Below are 24,249 nucleotides of genomic sequence, written 5' to 3'. Positions count from 1 at the left end.
TATCTGCCAATATGTCCAAAATTTCTTTCACAGACAAAAAAACCCAATCAACCTAGCCCAGTAATAATAATGATAACAGTAACAACAAAATCTGAGCCGTTACTGTTGTCTTTTCAGCTTGGTTTTTGCATCATTTAACAGCTTGCGCCTCTGAAACTCACCGTGATAATTTTGTTCAACTTCCCTTGCACAAGTGCAGTATGGATGTTGCACGACATACATTTCAATTTGATGAATTTCTCTCTCACACTGCAACTTGCTCAGAAATGGAATCAGATGGCTTCAGAAACACAGTAAACTGCCTTTCCCCCTGGTGCTGAAGTGTTCATTTTTCTTTCTCTGTTTTGCTTTTCTTAGCAGAAGGTCCCAGAGGAGCCACCTGCTGTCACATTCAAGGTCATTTTCTGGCACTAGATTATTTGAAATACTTTCTGATACCCAGTCACATTTATAACTCTTTCACCTCTCCCCCCCACCCCCATGAACAATCGCAACCTACCCAAACACCACGCAGTGAGATGGCCCATAGCCACTTACAGAGCTACAATAACATGAGATGTAAACACAGTGGTTAGAGGTCTATAAAATCATGAGTGGTGCAGAGAAAGTGACTAAGGAAAAGCTATTTACTTGTTCCCATAACACAAGAACTAGGGGCCACCAAATGAAATTAATGGGCACCAGGTTTAAAACAAATAAAAGGAAGTTCTTCTTCACACAGCGCACAGTCAACCTCTGGAACTCCTTGCCTGGGGAGGTTGTGAAGGCGAGGTTGTGAAGGCTAGGGTTTAAAAGAGAACTGGATAAATTCATGGAAGTTAAGTCCATTAATGGCTATTAGCCAGAATGGGTAAGGAATGGTGTGCCTAGCCTCTGTTTGTCAGAGGGTGGAGATGGATGGCGGGAGAGAGATCACTTGATCATTGCCTGTTAGGTTCACTCCCTCTGGGGCGCCTGGCATTGGCCGCTGTCGGCAGACAGGATACTGGGCTGGATAGACCTTTGCTCTGACCCAGTAAGGCTGTTCTTATGTTCTTAGCGAAAGAATACACTTTGCGACTTCAAAGAAAACCACACCGATGTAGCTCAGCTCTGCCGGCATGGTACTATTTAAAAGGAACAGGCACTCTAAGTCGGGAAGACTTAGGAAACGTGGCAGCGGTGATCAGAAAATGAGCATGTGTTCACTCACGCACAAGGCATGTCTGACCCTGTAGATTTAACTGTCCAGTGCACGGTAGCCCACACCCCTGCCCTACTGAACTGAGCAGAGAAGTCAGTGACTAACAGTTGATGGCACAGGCTGTCTCCACCATCCATCTCCAGCTCAGATGCCACATGTTCTGCAGAGCTCCCTGCACCTGCAGGTGTGTAACCAACCCTAAGCTCACAGATTCCCACCTTACACAGTGAGAGCCAATGCTGCCCATTTCAACAGCCTGCCATTACAGCAGGGAGCTGGGATTCAGGGCCCATCTATATCAGAGCAATCTGCACCAGTATAATCACAGTGTTGCAGTGACATCCGGGCAAGCACCTCCTGGAGATGCGCTGGAGCAGTGCGGCTCGCTCTGGTAACTTCCTGCAGCGAACTGCACCAAGGCAAGCTCCTTTGTGCACCAGTGCAGTGCGTCTGCTTTAGCGGTTTGCACCAATTCAACTGCACGGATGTCATGACATCGGCACAGAGGATTCCTAATGCAGACAGACCTGGATTCAATCCCCTCTGCCAGCTGCTAAACCCTCCTGGGGCCCAGTGATCAGATCCCAGGGCAGTAGAGAAATCCCATCCCCGACAGTCTCCAGCACGCCCTGCGCCAGACGACGGGGGGATACAGCAGGGTTCATGTTCACCGCAAACAGACGCCCTCTGCACAAGCACACACTGTCTGGGCAGCCCGGGGGTGTGAATGGTGCTAAGGGACCCTTCATGGCCAAGCTCAGCGATTGGGGGGTTTCCACACTGCGCTGGTGGAGGGGTCTAGACTTAATTCTACGGCTCATTTCAATAACACGGCAGCACCTGCCGCCCGGCCACAGGCGTGACCTGAAGATCCAGGAAGGCCAGGCTGGTAACCTCAGAGCAACACAGGGAAGGCAAAGGGCTCAGGGATGTGCTGCACCCTGTCCCATTGGACACCCCGGTCAGGGACTGTTTCATGGCGCATGGCAAAGGCGACTTGGGTCCAAAGTGCTCAGAGATGGGCTGGGGGGGCTAATGTCAGTCAAATCGTCCCGACACAGAGAGTGCCCAGGTGCAGGAGTCTGGGAGGGAGCAGGAGGAGGGTCGGGGAGGAACATCCCCCAGGAATCCTCTGTCCAAGGGGCAGAAGCCGGACAGGCCGGGAGGAGAGAGGGACCGTGGTAGGTCACGGGGGAATGGGATGCACGGAGATCGTAGATGGAGGGGAAGGGAGCGGGGCGGAAGCCGGGAACTCACCTGCCAGAGCAATGATGGCAGCGATCAAAGGAGACGATACAACTGTCAGTGCAACCACAACTCTAGGGGTTGGACTTTTCTGGCAGTTACAAGGAGGGTCTGAAACAGACAGACCCGTCAGGCAGGGCTGGGAGGACACATCTCACTGACAGCACCGGGGCTGGAGCTGCCCTGGAACATGCACCGTTCTGTCGATTTCTCCTTCCGTCAGACACTCTGGGAGGGGAGCCCAGAGGGTCAGGCAGACTCCCTCACCAAGGGCATATGGAGGGTCCATGGCTCCCTAGAGCTACCCTGGGGCTGTTACCAAGATCCGGCTCTGGCTGGGTAGCAGGGCCTCAGAGCAGCAGCAGGGCCATGGTAAGAGCAGCAGCTGTGGGGAAGTACAGACACTCCCCCTGCTCTGGGCAGGGAGCCTGCGGGGAGGGATACGGACCAGGGCTGCTCTCGGCCCCCCACCCCAGGCAAGTGGAGGGTCATCCACAGCTCCCTGCAACTGTCTGCACTGCAGCTGCCAGCCAGAGGTGGGGTGGGGGGACCTCAGGGGGAAGAGGAGGGGGAGGGGCGGGGCCATTGACAAAAAGTGGGAGGGCCACGCCCCCTTCCAGCACTCCAGGCAGTCTCAGTGTCTCTCTCCAGCCTGCCCCCAGGCAGAGATGCCCCATTACCTGGGTTCCCTCCAGGCTCCAGGTGTCCATTGCCATTAACACACAACTCCTACAGCGGCTCTTCGCTCTCAGCAACCCAGCTGCTGGCCCCATTGTCCCTCTCAGCGACACTCAGGCCACAGACGCTGCTGCAGGTGCTGGGCTGGGGTCAGCTCCTCTCGGTCTGAGTGGGTCCGATTTGGCAGCAGCAAAGCCGAGGCAGAGGTCCTGGCCCTGGCTCCCCGTCCCTGCTCCAGACTCTCCAGCCGATCTGAACCCGAGACAGACCAAGCAGGACAGGTCAGGGGTGGGGGAGGCCATTTGTGGTTTCTCGTTGCCTGCCCAGTATGCAGTATGCCAGAGGTGGTGCCATGATGATTAAAACCCCTTAACTCCTATCGGCCCCTCCGCCCCCAGGGCCGCAGAGACCTGATCTCCTACAGGCCCCGCCCACCAGTGACAGGCACCCAGCTGGGGGGTGGGGGAGAAGACCCTCCTCACACACACAATCCTCCTTGAAGTAAGTGTGAGTAGGGATATCATAAGGGGACGGGGCTGGGGCTCGAAACAGCCCTGTCCCTGGCCCAGCCCCCTCCTGGCAGGGCGGGACTTGAACCAGTGTCCTGCGCTCCTCTGCCCGACCCTTCCTTTCCCTTCCCGGGGGGGCTCTCGAACCCCCCCCGTCCTTCGGCCCGGGGCCCGCCCTCCGAATCGCCCCCTTTTGGCCCAGAATCCACCTCCCTTCGGCCAAGAACTGACCCTGCCACAGCGCTGCCCTCCCCATGCGGTCCCCAGCCACCGCCCGAGCCCCCCATTTGGAGCCCCACCCCCATGCGGTTCCTAGACACCCGCCCGAGCTCCGCCCCCATTCCAGCCCCACTCTCCCTATTTGGAGCCCCGACCCCCATTCAGTCCCCAGCCCCGAGCCCTTCCCCTCCCGGCCACCGCCCCATTCGGGCCCACTGTGCCCCCTCGCCCCAGCCCGGCTGTGACTGTAACCAGCCCGCAAACCCCGCCGCGCAGAGAGCGAGCCACCGCGGAGCAGCCAGCAGCACCCACCCTCCCTCCCAAGCCCTGGGTGGCTCTTTCAGGGACCCCTGGGACCAGGAGCGTCTCACCCACAGGAATAGCGCCCAGCGGCGCAGCCGTGGGGAAGGAGGTGAGGTCCCGCGCACCAGCCAGGCCGGCTTGCAGCCGCATCCCGCCGGGTGAGTTCACAGCCACAGCACGACCTCAGCCACAGCTGAAACGCCAGTGCCCGATTTCCTCACGACAGCGGCCGATGCACATGCCCCCTGCCCTCAGCCCCGCCTCCATTTAACCCGGCTCCCCCTTCTCTATTGCATCAAACAAGGTGCACAAGTACTCCTTTTCTTTTTGCAAATACAGACTAACACGGCTGCTACTCTGAAACCTGTCATGGTGCAAGGCACTGAATTTAGCCGTATGGAGTGGAAATCTATCAACTTCATGAAAAAACTCATACAGATACAGACAGACATCATCTTCCTTTCCAAATGCAAACAGATGGACATCATACCAAAAGGACTGAAGGTAAAAACTCCATTACAACCTACATACCACACAGACTATGCTGACAGCCTGTGCCACACGCTCTCAAAGAAACTGCGGAACCACCTGATCAACATCCTCTACAGCAAACAGGGAAAGATTAAGAATGAGCTCTCAAAGCTGGATACTCTCATAAAAAACCAACCTTCCACACAAACTTCCTCATGGCTGGACTTTACAAAAACTAGACAAGCCATTTACAACACACACTTTGCTTCTCTACAAAAGAAAAAGGACACTAAACTCTCTAAACTACTACATGCCACAAGGGGCCACAACAGTGGTTCCCTTAATCCACCCGGCAATATTGTTAATCTATCCAACTATAGTCTTAGCCCAGCAGAAGAATCTGTCCTATCTCGGGGCCTCTCCTTCTGCCCCTCCACCCCCACGAACACGATACAATTCTGTGGTGACCTAGAATCCTATTTTCAACATCTCCCACTCAAGGAATATTTCCAAAACACCTCTGAACAACATACTAACCCACAGAGACCTTGCTACCAACACTACAAAAAGAAGGATTCTAGGTGAACTCCTCCTGAAGGTTGAAACAACAGACTGGACTTCTACAGACGTGCATGGGCTGAAATAGTGGAAAAGCAGCATCCCTTGCCCCATAACCTCAGCCGTGCAGAACACAACGCCATCCACAGCCTCAGAAACAGCTCAGACATCATAATCAAAAAGGCTGACAAAGGAGGTGCTGTTGTCATCATGAATAGGTCGGAATATGAACAAGAGGCTGCTTGGCAGCTCTCCAACACCACTTTCTACAAGCCATTACCCTCTGATCCCACTGAGGGTTACCAAAAGAAACTACAGCATTTGCTCAAGAAGCTCCCTGAAAAAGCACAAGAACAAATCAGCACAGACACACCCCTGGAACCCCGACCTGGGGTATTCTATCTGCTACCCAAGATCCTTAAACCTGGAAATCCTGGGCGCCCCATCATCTCAAGCATTGGCACCCTGACAGCGAGATTGTCTGGCTATGTAGACTCCCTCCTCAGGCCCTATGCTACCAGCACTCCCAGCTATCTTCCAGACACCACTGACTTCCTGAGGAAACTACAATCCATCGGTGATCTTCCTGAAAACACCATCCTGGCCACTATGGATGTAGAAGCTCTCAACACCAACATTCCACACAAAGATGGACTACAAGCCATCAGGAACAGTATCCCCGATAATATCACGGCAAACATGCTGGCTGAACTTTGTGACTTTGTCCTCACCCATAACTCTTTCACATTTGGGACAATGTATACCTTCAAATCAGCAGCACTGCTATGGGTACCCGCATGGCCCCACAGTATGCCAACATTTTTATGGCTGACTTAGAACAACGCTTCCTCAGCTCTCATCCCCTAATGCCCCTACTCTACTTACGCTATATTGTTGACATCTTCATCATCTGGACCCATGGAAAAGAAGCTCCCTGGTGGCAGACAGCTGGGTGCGTTTCCCTTCCGTGTTGCTGACCTGCCCAGCTGAGCGGGGCTGCAGCCGCGGGACCCTCTCCCCGAGCCTGGCGGCTCCCAGCGGGGCAGCCCGTCCCCTCGCTGCTCCCTCTGCCTGCCCACCGGGGTCACTCTGAGCCCGCTCCCCGGGCGGGGGGGGGGGGGGGGGGGGCTCTGGCTCCAGGGGACATTGGCCTGGGCGAGCTGCGAGCCGGGCTCCAGGCGCCGGCTGCCCACGGAGCGATTGGGGGCTGGGGGTCTCCTCCAGCAGGTGAGGAGGGGCTGGTGTTGTGCACGGATCGGGGAGAGGGCGAGCAGGGAGGTGCCGGGTTCGGGGGGGAGAAGAGTTGGGTGGGTGCATCGATCACACTGGGGAACGCGGGGTCTATTGGGGAGGGGGCTGTGTGCTGACCAGATGGGGGAGGAGGTTTGGGTGGGGTTATTGGGGAGTGGGCTGTGCACTGACCAGATGGGAGCGGGGGCAGGTGGGGTCTATTGGGGAGGGCGCTGTGCGCTGATCAGGTGGGGGTATTGGGGAGGGGATGGGGCGGGGTCTATTGGGGTGGGGGCTGTCTGCTGACCAGATGGGGGAGGGAGTCGCGCGGGGTCTATTGGGGAGGGGGCTGTGCGCGGACCAGATGGAAGGAGGGTTAAGGGGGGCAAAATAGGCGGGTAACCTGCAGGAGCTGAAGTTGCCTCCCGAGACAAGAGCTCTGCTGCTGGGCAGCAAATCACGAGCGCGGATCGTTTTGGGGTGGAAGGGGAAGTGATTTTTCTCTGCAGTGAGAGAAGACGTCTCCGTTGGTCCCCAGGGCAGACTTCGTTTCTTTGTCTTTTAACTGATGGGCCAAAGTGTCCTAACGCCCCCTCTGAACTGCCGTCCCAGCAGCGCCGCGTGTCTCAGCCCGCCGTGTGTGGGGGGGGTCTGGGGCTGACCCTCACTTGGGGTCCCAAGCAAGCACTGAGGACGAGGCGCTGAAGGACGGGATCTTACTGGAGGGCAGCTGAAGAGATTTTATTCTAGCAAAGCGCCAGCTCTCTGCCTAAAGCACCGATCTCCTGCCTGCTCTGAAATCCACCCGCTGACTTGGAGCCTTGACAGTTTGTGTGCCTCGGGGGGGGGGGGGGCACAGGGCCATTTGGACAAGGGATTTCTGAGATCCCCTCCTCCCCCTAACAAAACCCCCAACCAGCTAAAGTTGATCTGCTTTCCATACAGCCAAGGCTGCTCAGATCACTGCAGCAGGGTTTTAAATGCATCCGATGAAGTGAGCTGTAGCTCAGGAAAGCTTATGCTCAGATAAATTTATTAGTCTCTGAGGTGCCACAAGTCCTCCTGTTCTTTTTTTAGATGGCTGAGAGTTCTCCAGCAGAGTGCAGGGCGACCCCCAGCCCTTTGGGGGAGATCAAATGACCACGTTATGAACCACTTTCATTCTAGGTTTGCCTGCTGCTCAGCCGGTGTGAGACTCAGACGCCAAGCAGATCACACTGTGCCCGTGCAGGGAGAGAGGGGAAGGAGCTTGAAAGCTAGTTATGGGTGCCTGTCACGGGTAGGCGGGGCATGTAGCAGATCAGGTCTCTGAGGCCCTGTTTGTCAACCATTCAGTTTTCTTCAAGTTGCAAGGAGAGAGGCTTGTAGACGGCCTGGAGAAGAAATCGCTTTGCATGAGGATTCTGTCGATGTTGAAGCCGAGGGGTGTTTTCTGCAAAGGGAGGAGGTGGGAAGGAACCTGCTTTACGGCTCAGGCTCTGTCTGCACTTAAAACACGATAGAATCATAGAATCATAGAATATCAGGGTTGGAAGGGACCCCGAAGGTCATCTAGTCCAACCCCCTGCTCAAAGCAGGACCAATTTCCAGTTAAATCATCCCAGCCAGGGCTTTGTCAAGCCTGACCTTAAAAACCTCTAAGGAAGGAGATTCTACCACCTCCCTAGGTAACGCATTCCAGTGTTTCACCACCCTCTTAGTGAAAAAGTTTTTCCTAATATCCAATCTAAACCTCCCCCACTGCAACTTGAGACCATTACTCCTCGTTCTGTCATCTGCTACCATTGAGAACAGTCTAGAGCCATCCTCTTTGGAACCCCCTTTCAGGTAGTTGAAAGCAGCTATCAAATCCCCCCTCATTCTTCTCTTCTGCAGGCTAAACAATCCCAGCTCCCTCAGCCTCTCCTCATAACTCATGTGTTCCAGTCCCCTAATCATTTTTGTTGCCCTTCGCTGGACTCTCTCCAATTTATCCATATCCTTCTTGAAGTGTGGGGCCCAAAACTGGACACAGTACTCCAGATGAGGCCTCACCAATGTCGAATAGAGGGGAACGATCACGTCCCTCGATCTGCTGGCTATGCCCCTACTTATACATCCCAAAATGCCATTGGCCTTCTTGGCAACAAGGGCACACTGCTGACTCATATCCAGCTTCTCGTCCACTGTCACCCCTAGGTCCTTTTCCGCAGAACTGCTGCCTAGCCATTCGGTCCCTAGTCTGTAGCTGTGCATTGGGTTCTTCCGTCCTAAGTGCAGGACCCTGCACTTATCCTTATTGAACCTCATCAGATTTCTTTTGGCCCAATCCTCCAATTTGTCTAGATAGCTGCTGCAGCCCTTTAGTACAGACACTTCCCACAGCAACGGGACTCCGAGTCCAGCGCTCTAGGCCTCGCTGCCTCCATTAGTACAGAAAAGGGTGAGAAAAATGATGAGGGACGTGGAGCAGCTTCTGTGTGAGGAGAGATTAATAAGACTGGGACTTTTCACCTTGGAAAAGAGATGACTAATGGGGGATAAGATAGAGGTGTAAAAAATCATGACTGATGTGGAGAAAGTAAATCAGGAAGTGTTGTTTACTCTTTCTCATAACACAAGAACCAGGGGTCACCCAATGAAATTAAGAGGCAGCGGGTTTAAAAGAAACAAAAGGAAGTATTTCTTCACACAATGGAGAGTCAACCTGTGGAACTCCTTGCCAGAGGATGTTGTGAAGGCCAAGACTATAACAGGGTTCAAAAAAGAACTAGATAATTTCATGGAGGACAGGTCCCTCAACTGCTATTAGCTAGCATGGGCAGGGATGGTTTCCCTAGTCTATATTTTCAAGAAGCTGGGAATGGGTGACAGGGGATGGATCACTTGATTACCAGAGCTCCTGTGATTCTGGGTTGTTTTTTTTTTAAATCTCTCCACAATTTTGGTTGCAATTGAAACTTCTAGTTAAAGCGATCAGTGTGGGGGGAGGGCGGGGGCTGGACTCTCTGTTGCCTTGCACTTTGTTTGTGTCACCTTTACACTGATGCAAAGTGAGCATGAAATACCAAAAGAACTGCAGACACTAGTGTAAATGACACACACCAGGATCAGGGTATGACTGAATTGGGGCCCAGAACTCTTCCCTCACCCACCCATCACGGCACAAGGAGTTTGATCCTGGGCCTCATGCCAACTGCCCATAAGGGGCAGCTTAGAAATTCTTCGGTTGCACAAAGCTGGTGTGTCTCCCTATGTCACCTGCCTCCTCCCAATCTTTAGTCTGGGGACTTGGTGTGGTAGCAAAGAGAGTGTGGTGCATAATGCTGGCTCAGAACTGCTGCCACGACAGCCAGTGTAACTTAGAGCAGCCTCAACGGTGCTCTACGTTTTATGTCAGGTGCTATTTCAGGCACCAGCCAGCCAAATCTTGGGGGAACAAAAGGGTGACTTCAAGCCCCCTTTTCTCATCCCTCTCTGCTGAGCCAAGTGAAAACTTGGCACTGCTGAGAATTCAGACCCAGGCATAAGGCAATGGAGAACGCCAATCTTTCTTCTGCTGTGAAGAGTTGGTAAAACTCAAAGCCCAGATGGCACCGTTATTAAGCCCATTATTTTTTTCTCTTTGCTATTTAAAAATAATGAGATGCAAAACCAATATGAGTGCAGCAGTAATGTTGTGCGGTTCGGACACACAAGTTAAGTTTCCTATGACAACACGAACTTGATCAACTTGCATGTCTGGAGCATATTTTTCCTCTTCCTGTTGTTCTTGTTGTATTTCAAAATTTACCACCCAGGGTTCTTTGTGGCATGTAATGCGGCTTGTATTAAAAACGCCACAAACGCAAACTTACAGGAATGGGCCAGAACTTGACAGCTTACAGGAGTGGCCGCTACAGGGATCGGGGCTGAGTTTAGAGGGCACAATTTTCAAAAGCACCAAAGTGACTTAAGTGGACTTGGGAATTTTACCTCTAGTCTTCCTTATGAATTATTTTTTTATTTTTATTTTTTTTTAAAGGGAGCTGTAGCCTGTTTTCCACAGGGTCAGTCTGAGTTCAAGCCAATGCCGTAGGGCATTTCAGGCTGCTGTCCTGTCTGGTCCAGCCCAGGGGACAATATCTGATGCTTCCAGGAAAAGCAAGAACCGCTGTAACATACATGGCTAGTTTTACCATGCTGTAAATGCAGGTGGGGAATTCATTACTGACCTCCGTGGCATTCAGACTATGTCCTGAAGCATGGGATTGGGCCAGAGGGACAGCTAGCGCTGGACACAGTGTCTAGGGTCTCAGAGTGGGAAGTTCCTTGGAGAATTCCACTGGGTGGGAGACTCAGCTGTGAAGGGAGGGGGCGAGCAGGAGCATCTCATAAACCCAAGATTGGAATAACTGAAGTAATGTTCCTTTTACATGGAGCCTCAGCTCTCTGGAACCTCTGCAAATGCTTTAGCCACGTGTTTAACTCCATCCATAGGAGTAGCCTTGGATCGCAGTGGGAGGGCTCAGGTGCGTAAGTGTTTGCAGGATGGGCGCTCAGGGCAGTCCCTGATGCCAGGGCAAAGTGGATGTGAAGTGCCACTGTCTGGATTTGGGAGCCTGCCTGCACACCAAATTCACTAGGTGGTGGGTGCATGACTGCAAGGCGCTGGGCTGGGGAAAATCAGCCCCGGGTGGTTATTTTGAGTAGAAAACCAGAGCCATTTCTGGGGTCTTTCAGCTTCTAATGCCCTTTCCCTTCTGCAACTGGATTTAAGCCTATGATAAAATCCTTCTCAATGCCAAGTCAGTGTCATAAATCACTGGAGTGGGTGCAGGAATCAGTAGGCGACGTTCTCTGGCCTGGGTTATGCCAGGGCTCAGACTAAATTATTCTTCCCAAAACTTTTAAAAGCTGAGACCCCTCCTCAAGGCAAAGAAACCAATCGTGCCCCTCACCTGTCAGCAATGTGCTAGCGACCCCACCCCCCATTTTCATGGATACATCTTCAAACCCCACCCTTCCCACCACGGCTAGCCTTTCCCCAGGCTTCAGAAGACGCTGGAGGAGATGATCCTAACCGTTCCCTCTAACCTTAAGAGCTGAGGGACCCCATCCTGGAGCATCTTAAAAATCACGGTTCCCAGACTCTGTAACGGGGCTGCTTTGCCGGGCTCACCTTTCTCCCTCCGTCAGGTTGGCCGATGGGGATAATGAGCCTGGAGATCTCATTCCCGCTGTTCTGAGTGGTGCCCATGTGCACACGACCCAACTCAGCTCTTCCTGTATCCCAGGAATGTCTTCATCTTCTGGGATCCTCATGGCAGCAGTGGGATGATTTAACGAAGTCCCTTAGTCATGGGGCCTTTCTCTCTCTTTTGTTTCAGAGCCAGTGTCCTGGAATCGTCTCCTGGTGCATGGAGTGGTGGCAGCGGTGGGGGTGCTAGTCTTACTGTACCGATGTGGGTTTTGGAAAGGTAGAGGGAAAGTGTTTGCCTACTCGCGACTCGTCTTCAGGAAGCTGCTGACTCATCCCTCCCCGCAGCCTGGAAGTCGGCAGGATTCCCAGGAATCTGAGCTCCCCGCAGTGTGTGACAGGGACGGGGACCAGGCCCAGGGAACCAGAAACAGGAATCGAAACTCAGTCCTGGATAATGGGGAAGGAGACCTGTTTGCGAATTCGTATCCGGTCTGCTGAATTGTTCACGTCCAGACCCTCCCCACAGTTCTTAAAAAGTCGAAGCATTTCGTTTAGACGCTTTCCAAACAAACCATTTAGATTTTTCAGTTTGAAACATTTTTTTGTTTAAAAATGTCCTTCAATTTTATTTTAAAGATTCAAAAAGTTACAACCCTTGAAATGTTCCTGGGTCTTTTTGTTTTGTTTTGTTTTTTTTTAAAGCTTTTTGGTTCATCAAAAATTTGGAAAAAATGTTAGTTTTGTTCAACCTGAAACCGGTTTTTTTCCAACTCTTTTTTGGAATTGCCAGCTACCAAAAAATTCTGTTTGCCCAGCTCGAGGGGCAGGTGAGGATTTTGGCAGTTATATTGTGCGTCTCTAAGTCTCCTTGTTGCTCAAAGTTTTCTTACTGCAACAAATTAATTTGGGATGAGGGCAGGATGGGCAAAAGCTTCCTAAAAGTGTGTGTGGGGGGGCTGCTGGCACCCAAACTGTGGCCCAGCCCCTGTGCCACCCCTTCTCCTCGAGGTCCTGCCCCCTCAAACCGCTCCTTTCCCTGAGGCCCCCCCTCACACCGCCTTTTTCCCTGAGCTCCCACTTCATGCCGCCCCTTTGCCCCCAAAACACTGCCCCCGCTCACTCCCTTCTCTCCCCCATCATCCAGTCACTCACACTTATGGCCAGTAAAAAGTGGTGGGCCCTGGTCTCCCCTGTTCCGGGACCCCTAGATGAGAGTGGGAGAGGATGAAGAACTCATTTCAAATATAACTCCCCCCGCACCTTAAAACAGCACAATTTGCCAGCAACAGCAAAACATGCACGGAACCAACCCGGGCCAGTCACACTGTGTTGTGTGTGACATTCCCGTCTTGGGGCGGTTTATGTCTTGGAGAATGTGAACCCTGCAGGCCTGGGTGTTTCTCTGCGTAATGTGACCTCAGTGCTCCTGATGAGAGCCGTTGTTTGGAAAAGTTTCAGTAGCGGACATATTTATCATTCATGTACATACAGACAGACATAGCGAGGGTGGAGAGGTTCATGAAAGTTGAAGAAGAAACCACTCTCCCCCCCCATATTCTTCAAACTTATTTGGAAATGTTTTTAATGATCAAATTTTTGTTTCATTTTGGTGGGAAAAACTCCACATTCTCTCTCAAGTGGGCAGAGAAATCCAAAATGTTTTTTTTAAAGAGGTAACTTTTTTCAAATGATCAATGTAATCCAAAGTGGCATTTTTAGTTCAAAGGTTGCATTGTCAGTGTAAAACCTTTTTGAACCAGCTCTGTTACTGTATAACAAGATGAGTTTATTTTTCATGATGCATTGTTTGGGCCAGGTTCCAAGTGGCATTTCAGTTTTTGCACAGCTCTTCTCTTCTTGCATCTGCACCTCTCATAACCTGTGGCCTTAATCTTGGGCCTGGAAACACTTACGTTCATGTTTAACTTTAATTACTGCTGTGAATAATTCCATTTCAATGGGACAACTCTGAGGTCGGGTTTACGCTACAGCCCTATATCGGTGTAACTATGTCGTTTATTTAATTTTCTTTCTTTTATATGTGAAAGTTCTTGAGAGGTTAAAGCAGGTAAAATACATGAACAGGTTCGGACAGTCCGAGTTTGTCAGTGCAAAGTGACAGCAGAGATGTGGTATCTGCTAGTTTTCCATAAGTCTCTCAGGGTTACCCAGGATAACTTTGGGGATCTCAGTCTTGCATCGGGAATGTTCCCTGAAAGTGTCCAAACAGTTTAGAGCTACAGAACCATTTCCTGGATCCATTCTTATAGCTGTCTTCCCCGGAAAGCAGTCTGGCAAGAGTTCCTGTCAGCTCATTGCTAAGTTATCTGTCAAAACAGTAGAGTTTTCACGTGCCTAAGTAGCCCCTGGAATCAGGGTGAAATTATCCTCCCTGCCACCACCAAAATTGGAAGTCGTGCCCCGGAGTGCACGGTACCCTACCGTGCTTCCCCCATAGGAACTGCATGAACAGGCAACTCTGCAAGTTCTCTGCATGCCTCTGCAAGTGACCCCCATGCCTCTCCATTGCCTTGGCCACATGTATCCTGTCCCCATGCCGGCGGTAAAAGCAGAAAAAGAGGGAAAGAGCTCACCACTGCGACCACCTGAGGGAGCTGTTGGGTTGAGATCAGCTGGTCAAAGCAGGCAGTAGGGACAGAATCTGAGACTTGAAGCTCCTTGAGTGACCTCTGCCCTTTCTAGACCTGCCCTTCAATCAGACACAGTGATTGTAAAGTTGAATGTGATAGTAACTAGACCCATTTGAAACCCTTCACCACACAAGACAAAGCCCGTAGGATTCATCATGAACTATTTATTTCTCCTCCCCTGGCTCCCTGCAGCCACCAGCCACCTTGGAGCTTTCTCTATCTCTCCCAGGCTGGGCTCACTTGATTGCAGGAGATCAGCGGAGGGTCCAGCTTTGCTCTTTCGCTTCCATTCTTCACGTCTTTGGGTGGCTGCATTGGCAACTGAGCAGCCTAATGGAAACACTGAGTCCTCTGTCTCGGCAGGCAGGCCCAGCCGCCAAAGCCAAAGACTCCCTGAGAACAGGGGGATGTTCGCCTGAACTCTCAGGAGTGGAGGCTGGGCCCATAGGGTAGGGTTACCATATTTGAACTTTCAAAAAAGAGGACACTCTGAGGGTGGGGGGGGAGTGGTAGCCCTGCCACCTATCTACTCCCTCCCACTTCCTGCCCCCTGACTGCCCCCCACAGAACCGCCAACCCATCCAACCCCCCCTGCTCCTTGTCCCCTGATCGCCCCCTCCCAGGACCCTGCCCTCTATCTAAGCCTTCCTTCTCCCTGTCTCCAACTGCCCCCTCCTTAGACCCCTCCACCCTAACTGCCCCCCTAGAACTCCAGCCCCTACCTGTCCCCTGAGTGCCCTTCCCCCTATCCGCACTCCCACCCCCTGACAGACCCCTGGCTCTCCCACACCCATCCAACCACTCCCTGTCCCCTTATTGCCCCCGCAGAACCCCCAACCCATCCAATCCCCCTGCTCCCTGACCCTGACTCCCCCGCATACCTCCGCCCTGTCCAACCCCCCCGCTCCCTGTCCCTTGACTCCCCCGACCCCTCTTCATATGCCCACCCCCTGACAGGCTCCCTCCAGAACCCCTCATCCATCCAACCCCTCCTGCTCCCTGTCCACTGACTGTCCCTTGGGACCCCATGCCCCTTCTCCAGCCCCCCCGGCCCCCGTACCCTGCTGCTCAGAGCAGTGTGTCTGGGGTGCGGAGCCAGACACAGTGCCGTGCTCCCCCACAGAGTGCGCAGCTCCCCCTCCGCCCCCAGAGTGCTGCATTGGGAGGGAAATCCCGGCCCTTTGGAGAGTTTTACCAATTCCTCCCTGAGGGCAATTTAAAACCCAAAAAGCCGGACATGTCCGGGAAACTCCGGACACATGGTAACCCGACCACAGGGACTCCAGGATCTGCAGCTGCTGCCACCTGTATGGTGAATCCTTGGACTCGTCACCAAACAGCTCTTCCCCATTCTGCAGCCTGGTCCCATGGTCTGACCGTGCAGGAGAACAGAAACCCTTTGGGACAGCAGGAGAGTCTTCTCAATGCTGCACTCTTTGCATGGCTTCCTGCGGTCATCGTGAAACACGACTACCCGGCCCCCAGGAGTCTCTCAAGGAGCTGCCGGCACAGTCACTGGGCACCCACTCGTAATGCTCTCGGGCAGTGGCATTGCAGAGGGAGCTGAGCAGACCGTCCCTTCTGTGACTTCCTGAATTGCTGCCAGGACGGATTCTCCTCTGCGCTAGGGAGAGTCCCCGAGGACAAGCAGCTGTGATGGGGGAGGGGGCAAGACAAGCACTCCCCATGAGCCCTTGACTAGCAGGTAAGCAGGACTCTGGGAGCCAAGGCATCGGTGTGTCTTGCTGGGAGAGCAGAGCTGGAGAGCAGAAAAGGGCATTGGAGGAATTGTAGAAAAGTCATTGTCATGGCCGGGTCATGGGCAGCCAGACCTAGTGGTCAGAGGCAGAGTCCACAATCACAAGACAGGAGTCGAGAGTCAGCTGGGTCAGGACACTGGAAGAGCAGAAGCAAAAGAACAAATTGTGTTCAGAACCTCAAGTCAGGTGAGTCACCCTGAGTCCAGATACCAGGAAATCAAGCCTGGGGAGTGGGAGCAGGAACAGCCAACACACGGTCCAGAGCCGGGGAGGTTCTCGGCTGTTCAGACAGCTTCTTGTTCCTGCTGCTGGTTTAAGGAGGTCCCGGGGGCCGATTAGCTGCTCTGGGACTCTGCCAATAGGAGCTTCAAACTGGGTCTGGACTTCGTCAGTCCTAGGTAAGCAGTTTTTCGTAGGCTTCCAGGTGGCGTGCTGGAGGGTGGCTGCTCCCAGGAACCCTGCAGACCCGGGTTAATGACCCAGGGGTCAGGACAGTGAGTGATCTCTCCCTGCTCAAACCTCCTGCACGAAACAGTCTCCAGGGTCCCGGGCGCATCCTCTGAGAAGAAAAAAACACAGTCATGAGGACAAATAGGCTATGGAACAGGAGCCCCCTCTTTCTTGCAACAGCCCCAAGTGCCCAGAAGGGTGGACGGTTCTTACCTCCAGGAGATGCCTGGGATCTTCCATCGAAGCCTCAATGGGACCCTGTTGCTTGGTCTGACAGAAGGAGATCATCTGTCCCCACTGCTCCCTGCGCTGGGCTGGCTGCAGCACACATCTGTGTAAGAGGCTGGGCCAGAGAAATGTTACAATCAGGGTCCAGGCAGCCCAGAAGGAGAACAGAGGGTCTGAAACCAGAAGACGAAGCAATCAAATCAGCGGATTCGACAGAGACGTTTTCTACCCTACAGGGACATCAAAGAAGGTCTGTTAGGAAAGCTGAGATGTTAGTCTGGAAACTGCTAAGGCAAAGATTGTGACTTGTTAAGATTCAGTTTTAGTCACTACAAAGTGTGTTGTGTTTTGTTTCTCTCTTTGAAATTTGTCTCTTTCTCTTGCTTAGTATCACTTAAATCTCTTCTTTGTTACTATACTTCCCAAACCACCTCAGTGTTGTGTGTTCGAGTGAAGTGTGATTCTCCAGCCTACCCAACAGGCTGAGCTGTGCCCTGTCTCTCTGAAGGTAGCGAATAATTTCTGAGCGGTGCTGGGCCCAGAGTCCAAGGGCAGTTTACCAGACATCTTGTGGGAAGCCCAAAGAGACCAAAGGAGCAGGAGAGATTCTGGCCCCACTGACCCATGGGAAATTCCCACAGAAGAGCCTACCCAGGGCTCTAGACACGGCCACTTTGGGTGTGTACCAGAGTTCACTCACCGCTAGATGCTGGCCAGGCCTCGTGTCATTGCTTTCTCGCTGGGCTAGCAACCCCGCTCATACTTACTCTTGCAGTTTGTTGGCTGGGAACTCAGCCCTCCAACCAGGTGACTGTCCTTTACTCCACTCCTTCCTGGGTCGTGCTCCTTGCAAACAAAGTCCCAAAATGTCTTGAACAGAAACAAGGCCTTCCACCCTCGTGGGGAGTTCTTCCTCAGCCTGATTTCGGTTCGGCCTGCCCTTCTTGGGTTTCTATGGTCTTCTATGTCCCCTTCCTTAGGGACAGTGAGAGAAGCCAGTCCTACCCTGGACTCCAGGGTTTGGCCCAAGGCTATCTCCTGAACAGCTCGCTCTGCTTCTGGACTTTTGCTGCTGTTTTCCCTTGTTTCCTCTCAGGTGGGGCTCACTTGATCATCAATTTGGCCTAGCCCCAGGCTAGGCAGCCATAGGCCAAGCCACCCTGTTAGATACCCTCCTCCTTCAAATCCGGTCCAGCCCGGCTGACAGGTTTGCTGAGGGGATGGTGAAACCCCATTGCTGATCAGAAGGAGGTCAGAGTCTGTTCCCTACGAGCTGAAGGTCCGTTTGTCCTGCTGTGGCAAGTGGAGCTGGAGAGCGGAGATGTTAGGTGAAAGAGACTGCATGATGGAGTTGGAGACTGAGGGACAGGAGCCTCCTCCCAGAAACGCTCCCAGGAGAAGAGGTTTGAGGAGGAGTTCTCTGGGGAGCCTCCTGCTTGGAAAAAAACAAGGGTGGCACACTGATGAAGATGTCTCTGTCCCAGGGATGGGGGAAGCTCCCAGCCAGGCTATGCAGCAGGGATCCCATTTCTCCCCCAAGAAACCCATTTTGCCCAAAGAAGTCAATGGCTCTTACCTCCAAGAGGGAGTGGGCTCTTCCCTCTAGGCCTCTTTGAGAACTACTACTGCTTGGCTTCCTAGGACAAGGGACCTGTCCCCACTGCTCCCTGAGGTGCTTCAGCTTCTGACTGCACCCATCTGGGAGGCTGTCACACACCCCAGGGCCTAGAAGACATGCGGGGAGGAGGCTCCTCTTCATGTCAGACTCTGAGAGCCCAGAGAAGGGCCAAAGGAAGAATAAAGGGCAGGAGATGAAGCTAGCCCTGAGCCTCTGTCCCATTCTCACCTCCTCAAAGGTGGAGCTTCCTGAGCTTCAGTTGGGCAGACAGTCTGTAGCCCTGACGCAAAGGTCCTTCTGCGCCATATGGGGCAGGAAGATCTCTGCCTGGGAGCACGGGAAATGGGATGGGGGTGAGATCAAGGAAAGAGGGGAGGGATATGGGTGTGAGGGAAAGAGCTCCTGCCCCAGATGAAGGTATCTGGGGGGGCCGCGGGAAGGACACAGCTCCACAGAGAGGGGAGAGAGTTCCTATGAGTGCCAGGGGCCTCCATTTCTGCTTCCACTAGTCCCCCATTTATAGTGAGACACAGCAGTACCTGCAGCAGGGAGCGGGACTTGCTGAACAGGGAGGGGAACCTTGAAGAGCATCAGATGAGCCACAGCCCTTGCAGCGCCTCGGGCATCTGGCGCAAGTGCCGAATCATGTGAAGCTGGCCCATGACCTTGGCTGTGACATCCTCATGCTGCAGGGGAACGAGAACATGTCAGAGACTGAGACACTCCCCAGGAATCAGGGAGGATGAAGGGCACCTGGAACCAGCACCATCATTTCCACGCAGCAGCTGCTCATGTCTGAGTGGTAGATTCACCCTCCTGACCCCCAGGATGGAGGCTTGCTGTCCTCTCTAGTGACCTTCAGTGCCAAACCCCCTCCTTGTAGGGTGAGCTCCTGCCACTTCCCCATCAGTGCCCCTGACAGCTGTTCCACCTCCAACCCACCTGGGGACACCGCTCAAGTTCGGAGAACCCTCTCTTCCACCCCTACCTCCATCCCCACCCAGGTAGGGCAGGGAGGGGGCTCTAGAAGGGTGGCGGGGGGTGGGAGGGATTCTGGCAGCAGTGAAGTGGAATGGGGAGAGCTTGAGACCTTTCCCCAAGACACCCCAGTGACAAAACCTGAAACCACAGGATGGCAGCCCTGGTGAATGGAGCAGGTCAGCAGCCCCTGACGACTGAATCCTCCCAATCTCTCGAGAGCGGGTCCAGCCCTACCAGCAGCAAGACCAGCTTTCCACGCCCATGTGCCTCAGTCAGTCACCATCACCAGTCAGTCCTTGGCCTCCCAGGATGCCAGGGATGGGAGCAACTCTCGATGGTGGCTGGGGTGACATGGACACTAGGCCATGGGGAAATGGGTGCAGCTCTGTGGGGCAGGAAAGGTTCCCAGAGGGCACTTAGGGGACTCTCCTGTCCTTCCCAGGAGTGATAGCAGAGCACCACATCCTAAGAACAGAAGTCCATGAAGGCCAGAAGTCCCCACTAGGCTCCTTGCTACCAGGCCAGCAAATGGCGAGAGGATGGGAATGAGGCCCTGGGTCCCACCCCAAGCTTCTGAGTCAATTGCAGCTGCTTACCGTGTCCCCCATCAGTTGCTGGGCTTCCCCCAGGAGGGAGTAGACCAGCACCAGCCCAGCCTGGCTGACACGCAGCAGGGGGTCGTGGATGGCCAGCAATGCTGTCTGTACGAAGGATCTTCTCTGCCCGACGGAGAAGAATTTTTCAAAGACCTAAAACCAAGAGGACATGAGGCTCGAGTAGATTGCCCAGAGCCAGCCTCCAAGTCCTGGCGGTACAATGGCGTCTAGTGCCCCAAAGGGCGGGGAAGAGAGCTGCTGTGGCCAAGGCACTTCATTCCCCAGGAGGCTTTCAGGGTCCCAGGGCTCATGGAAGCCCCTTTATTAAAAGGTCGCAGATGCTGAGGGACCAAAGCCTCCAGTGGCTCTTTCGGGAAGGCAATTTATGGCAGGGGCCAGGATGGGCTGGAAATGGATCTCTAATGTGTGTGAGCAGGCCCACTCTGCGGTGCAGGGCACAGAGACGACAGGGGACTCTGTCTTGCTTCCAGCAGAGAGATCTCTTGCACCTCAGCGGCTAGAGGAGTGTGCGTGTGTTGTTGAGGGGAGGAGGGGGTTGGAGCTGACAGACCAAAGGTCTCTTCCCCGCAGCTTAGTGATTTCTCTCCTCGCTGGGAATGGCCTCTGCAGCTCCTTGGTTTCTTCAAGGGGAATCCAACCTGCAGCCTGACAAGAACAAGGAGACTCCTGGCCCAGTCCCAGTGTGGGACCTTTGGCACCAGCGTGTCCCACTGGTTGCTGGATGAGGAACTGTGAGCTGGAAATAAGGAGCAGGCTCTTTTCCTGTCTTCAGGAGGCCTCCACTGCAGGGAACCCAGCCAGCTACACTCCCTGAGCTGTGTCATGCCCTGGCACAGTGCCCTTACCTCCCCTACTCTGGCTGTATTCTTGTAGCCTAAGAGCCTTCTGTCCTGGTGCCAGTCATAGCACCAGAGATCCTCCACGTCATGTATGGTCAGACCTGGAAGAGAGAGAGAGAGAGAGAGAGAGACTTTTCTCCTCATTCTGGTTGCAGTTTCTGTGTCCTTCCAATCCCATTGGTGGCTGCACAGTGGAATGGAGAAGAACAGAGGCAGAGAGAGACTTGTCCTCCGGCTGGGGTCAGTCTGAGAGAAATGGTCTAGGGTCCCATTATCAACATATGGTCACTCTCAGTCCCCTATTGGGTTCCGTGTCCCAGCTGGGTTCCTTACCCTTCTGTTGGAGCAGCAGTTGGTAGAGCCGGTAAGTCCCCTCCCTGGCCTGCCGGCTGATGTCCTTGTCTGGATCGCTGACAAATAGAGCCAGCTGGGCCACATGGCGACCCATCTGAGGGAACTCGGCTGAGATCTAATGGAAGGGAGAGCAGAGGGGACTCCATCAGCATTTTCCTCTCAGCTCCCTGTCTGCCCTGGGCCAGAGGGCTCCTTCCCCTTAGCCCCTCTACAGGAGATGCTGGGGGAGAGGAGCTTGAGATCGAACCTTCATTTGCTCTGCTGCCAAGGGAGCCCGGGATGCCAAGCAGGGGCTGGAGCATGGTCCCCTTAAAGGCCCAGGGTCAACACTGAACCAGGACAAGAAGAACTTGACTCAAGCTAGCTCAGTCCTGCTCTGACTCTGCCTCCCCATGAAGAACCCTCCGAAGCCACAGCCCCGGCAGTAGCAGCAGATCCTGCAGCCCGCTGGAGCCAGCCCGCCTCCGCCTGGAGCCAGCAAGCTGGGCTCGGAGCTCACTTACGTCAAACTCAGGGAGAGTGACTGTGTATCTCAGCAGGGCTGTGCTGCTCCTGATGGCCCTGGCTCGCTCCTGCGACACCCTGGACACGACCCAGAGGTTGACATGCTGTGGGGAAAGGAGGCAGGTCAGACTCAGTGGCCAGCTGCTCCTGCTTTACAAATGAGCCCCCCACGCCTCCAGCCCCAGGGGCCTGAGACATTCTGCGCAGGGGGAAATAGCTGAGTCCTTGATGGCAGAGCTTTAGAAGGGGATTCTTTCCCCCAGGATGCAGCTTGTACCCTTCAGGTCACAACTTCTCCGCATCTCTCTAGATTGGGACAATCTAGGGGCTGGTCCCATCCTCCCAGAATTCCTGATTCCTGAACAGTTCACCAGAAAGAAGACTGAACCCTCGGCCCTTCCCTGCTATGCAAATCCTTGGGGGGAAGTAGGGAGTGACTGAGAGCACAATCCCCCCAGGAATTTCAGAGCAGATCAGAGGGAAGGGCTGATTCCCTGGGGCCCTCCTGTTTCTCTAGGAAGGAGCATGTGCCTCTTCTCTGAGAAGTAGCTCCCTAATCTCATGGGCTCTGTGTGTTGGAGGGGAGGGGGAAGGGTGGATTTTCAGACTCTCTCTCCCCAAGACAGCCAGGAGCCCTGTGCTTAGTGCTCAGCAGAACCAGGCAGAGCTCTGGCTTGGAGTCCCAGCTCCTTCCTCTGTTCCTCAAGAAGGAAGGACCTGACACTACATTGCACTCACCCACCAACCAAGGATGGCCCACTGGGGACCCAGCTAGGAGGACAGAGTAGAAAATGGATCTTCCAGTCTCTCCTTACCAGTCCCCCAAAGAGTTACGGTGAAATGGGGCTCACCTCCAAGATGAAGTGGAGCCTGTCTGTGTCTGGGGACTCTGCCAGCAGGTTCCCCAGCATGGCATCCAGGACCTCTGCGATGACTTTCTGCAGAGTCTGCAAAGCATGGGTCAGAGTTAGGGAACCTGGGCCTACACCTGCCACAGGATGGGAAGAGGGGTCTCTGGGAAGCACTGGGGAGACTCCCAAACACATCTCCTGGCCTCTCTCCTTCACATCCCACTGCAGGCAATTTGCAAGAATTGATGACCCCTGGACCTTTAATCCATGAGCTTAGCAGGTCTCTGCAGAGGGCCTTGTAGGCAGAAGAGTAGGAAACAGCCAAGTTGCTATGGATGGAACCTGGGCTTCTGGGCCAAACACGGCTTAGGAAAGAAAGAAAGAAAGAAAGAAAGAAAGAAAGAAAGAAAGAAAGAAAGAAAGAAAGAAAGAAAGAAAGAAAGAAAGAAAGAAAGAAAGAAAAATCCCCCAGGGAGGGGTAATCTCTTCCCTGCTGGAGGGAAGGATCCAAGCCTGCAGCTTGTTCCATCTCCACTACCCCACCCTTAAATCTGGAGCTCCAGCGAATCAAGGGAGTAGGGACCAAGGACTACTCTGGAAGAGGAGGAGGATGGAGGAGGAGGTACCTGGATGCCGGTGGAGTCCTTCTCCGTGCCTAGGGTGAAGACGGAGTGAAGGGCAGCTCGCAAGAGGTGGGTCTCTAGGGCTGGCTCCAGGGCAGGTTTCATGGTGCTGGCAAGAGAGAGGAGCTGGTATTAGACTGTGCAGTACTGGGTGGGACTGTCGCCAAGACAGACACCAAGCCACAGGGATAGAGGCACAGTCTGGCGAGAATGGAAACTGAGGCACTTCGCTAGGGAATGACAAGGCCAAGGTGTCCCAGACAGACAGTGGCAGGACAGGAATAGCTGCTGTTCCCTGGAGCCTGCTGACCCTCCTGTATCGGAGCCCGGGAATGAGCCCCTCCCCAAGGCCCCTGTCATGTTATGGGAGTGAAAAGAAGAGCCCTGCCAGGAGAGAGTGACCCTCCCCACCCCACCATCTCTGCCAGAGGCGCCACTCTTGGGAGGTGACTTGGGAGGGACAGTGATGGTGACTCCCAGCCTTGGGCCTGAGCAGCACTGGGGTGAGGGGAGCCGGCAGGGTTGGGGGGTGGGGCTGTCTCAGTACCAGAGGTAGCCCACTGCAGCCAGGGAGTGGGCGAGGACGGCGCTGGGTGACGAGTCATCGGGAAGCTCCTCGATGAGCTCCTGTGAGACGTGAAAGAGACAAAGGAGCGTGTGAGATTCACGCCCGACTGACGCCTCCCAGTGAGGAGATGACACAGCCAGTGCCCCACATGGCCAGCAGGATCCCCCACCACCTCCCGCTCCTCCAATTCCTTCCTGCCCATCCGACTTGTCCCCCTTCTCGGATTCCTGCCCAGCTCACTCCCAATCCCCTTCTCTCCTCCTCCCTGTCAAAACTGCCCCCATTCAGCCCCATCCCGACGACTGAGCTGGGACCATGAGATTCCTTGTCCCCCACTCTCAGCTGCCCCCCAGCCCCACAATTCTCCCCCTCCCTCCAGCTGCCGTATGGCGTGTCTCACTCACCACGATCCTCTTCACCACAGCCGCCTTGCAGCAGCGCGGCTCCAGCGTGTCCTCCCCTCTCTCCCGTGCAGCCAGACATGCGGGGTAGATGGCCTGAAGGAACAGGAGCTGCTGCCCCTCATCCTGTACCCACCGGGAGTGGGGTATAGCGAGAGAGAACCTGTTAATGAGGGACCTTCCTGCCCCACCCACACCAGCTCCAGGGCTCAGGCCTCAATGGGGGATTGTGGGGACCCGCCTATTG

The 24,249-nt window shown here is 54.0% G+C and overlaps 1 protein-coding gene and 1 pseudogene across 2 annotated transcripts in view; one reads left to right on the top strand and one right to left on the bottom strand.

The window, feature by feature from the left end:
* LOC311531266 (C-type lectin domain family 2 member D-like) overlaps positions 1-3,201 on the bottom strand; it is a gene marked incomplete at both ends in the record, with an annotated part of 432,379 nt that extends 429,178 nt beyond the window's left edge. The window contains 4 exon segments of the mRNA XM_084648536.1: positions 2,441-2,539; positions 3,109-3,157; positions 3,161-3,183; positions 3,186-3,201. Coding sequence (XP_084504662.1) covers positions 2,441-2,539; positions 3,109-3,157; positions 3,161-3,183; positions 3,186-3,201 — 187 coding nt within the window.
* The window catches only part of LOC311531264 (C-type lectin domain family 2 member D-like), a 188,589-nt pseudogene that overhangs the window by 149,270 nt on the left and 15,070 nt on the right, over positions 1-24,249 (top strand). The gene's annotated exons all lie outside the window — the stretch shown is intronic.

The sequence above is a fragment of the Lepidochelys olivacea genome (assembly GCF_965140295.1).
Source record: "Lepidochelys olivacea isolate rLepOli2 genome assembly, chromosome: 14".
Taxonomy (NCBI): domain Eukaryota; kingdom Metazoa; phylum Chordata; order Testudines; family Cheloniidae; genus Lepidochelys; species Lepidochelys olivacea.
Note: the sequence above shows the minus strand (reverse complement) of the source record. Positions and strands in the feature narration are given on the sequence as shown.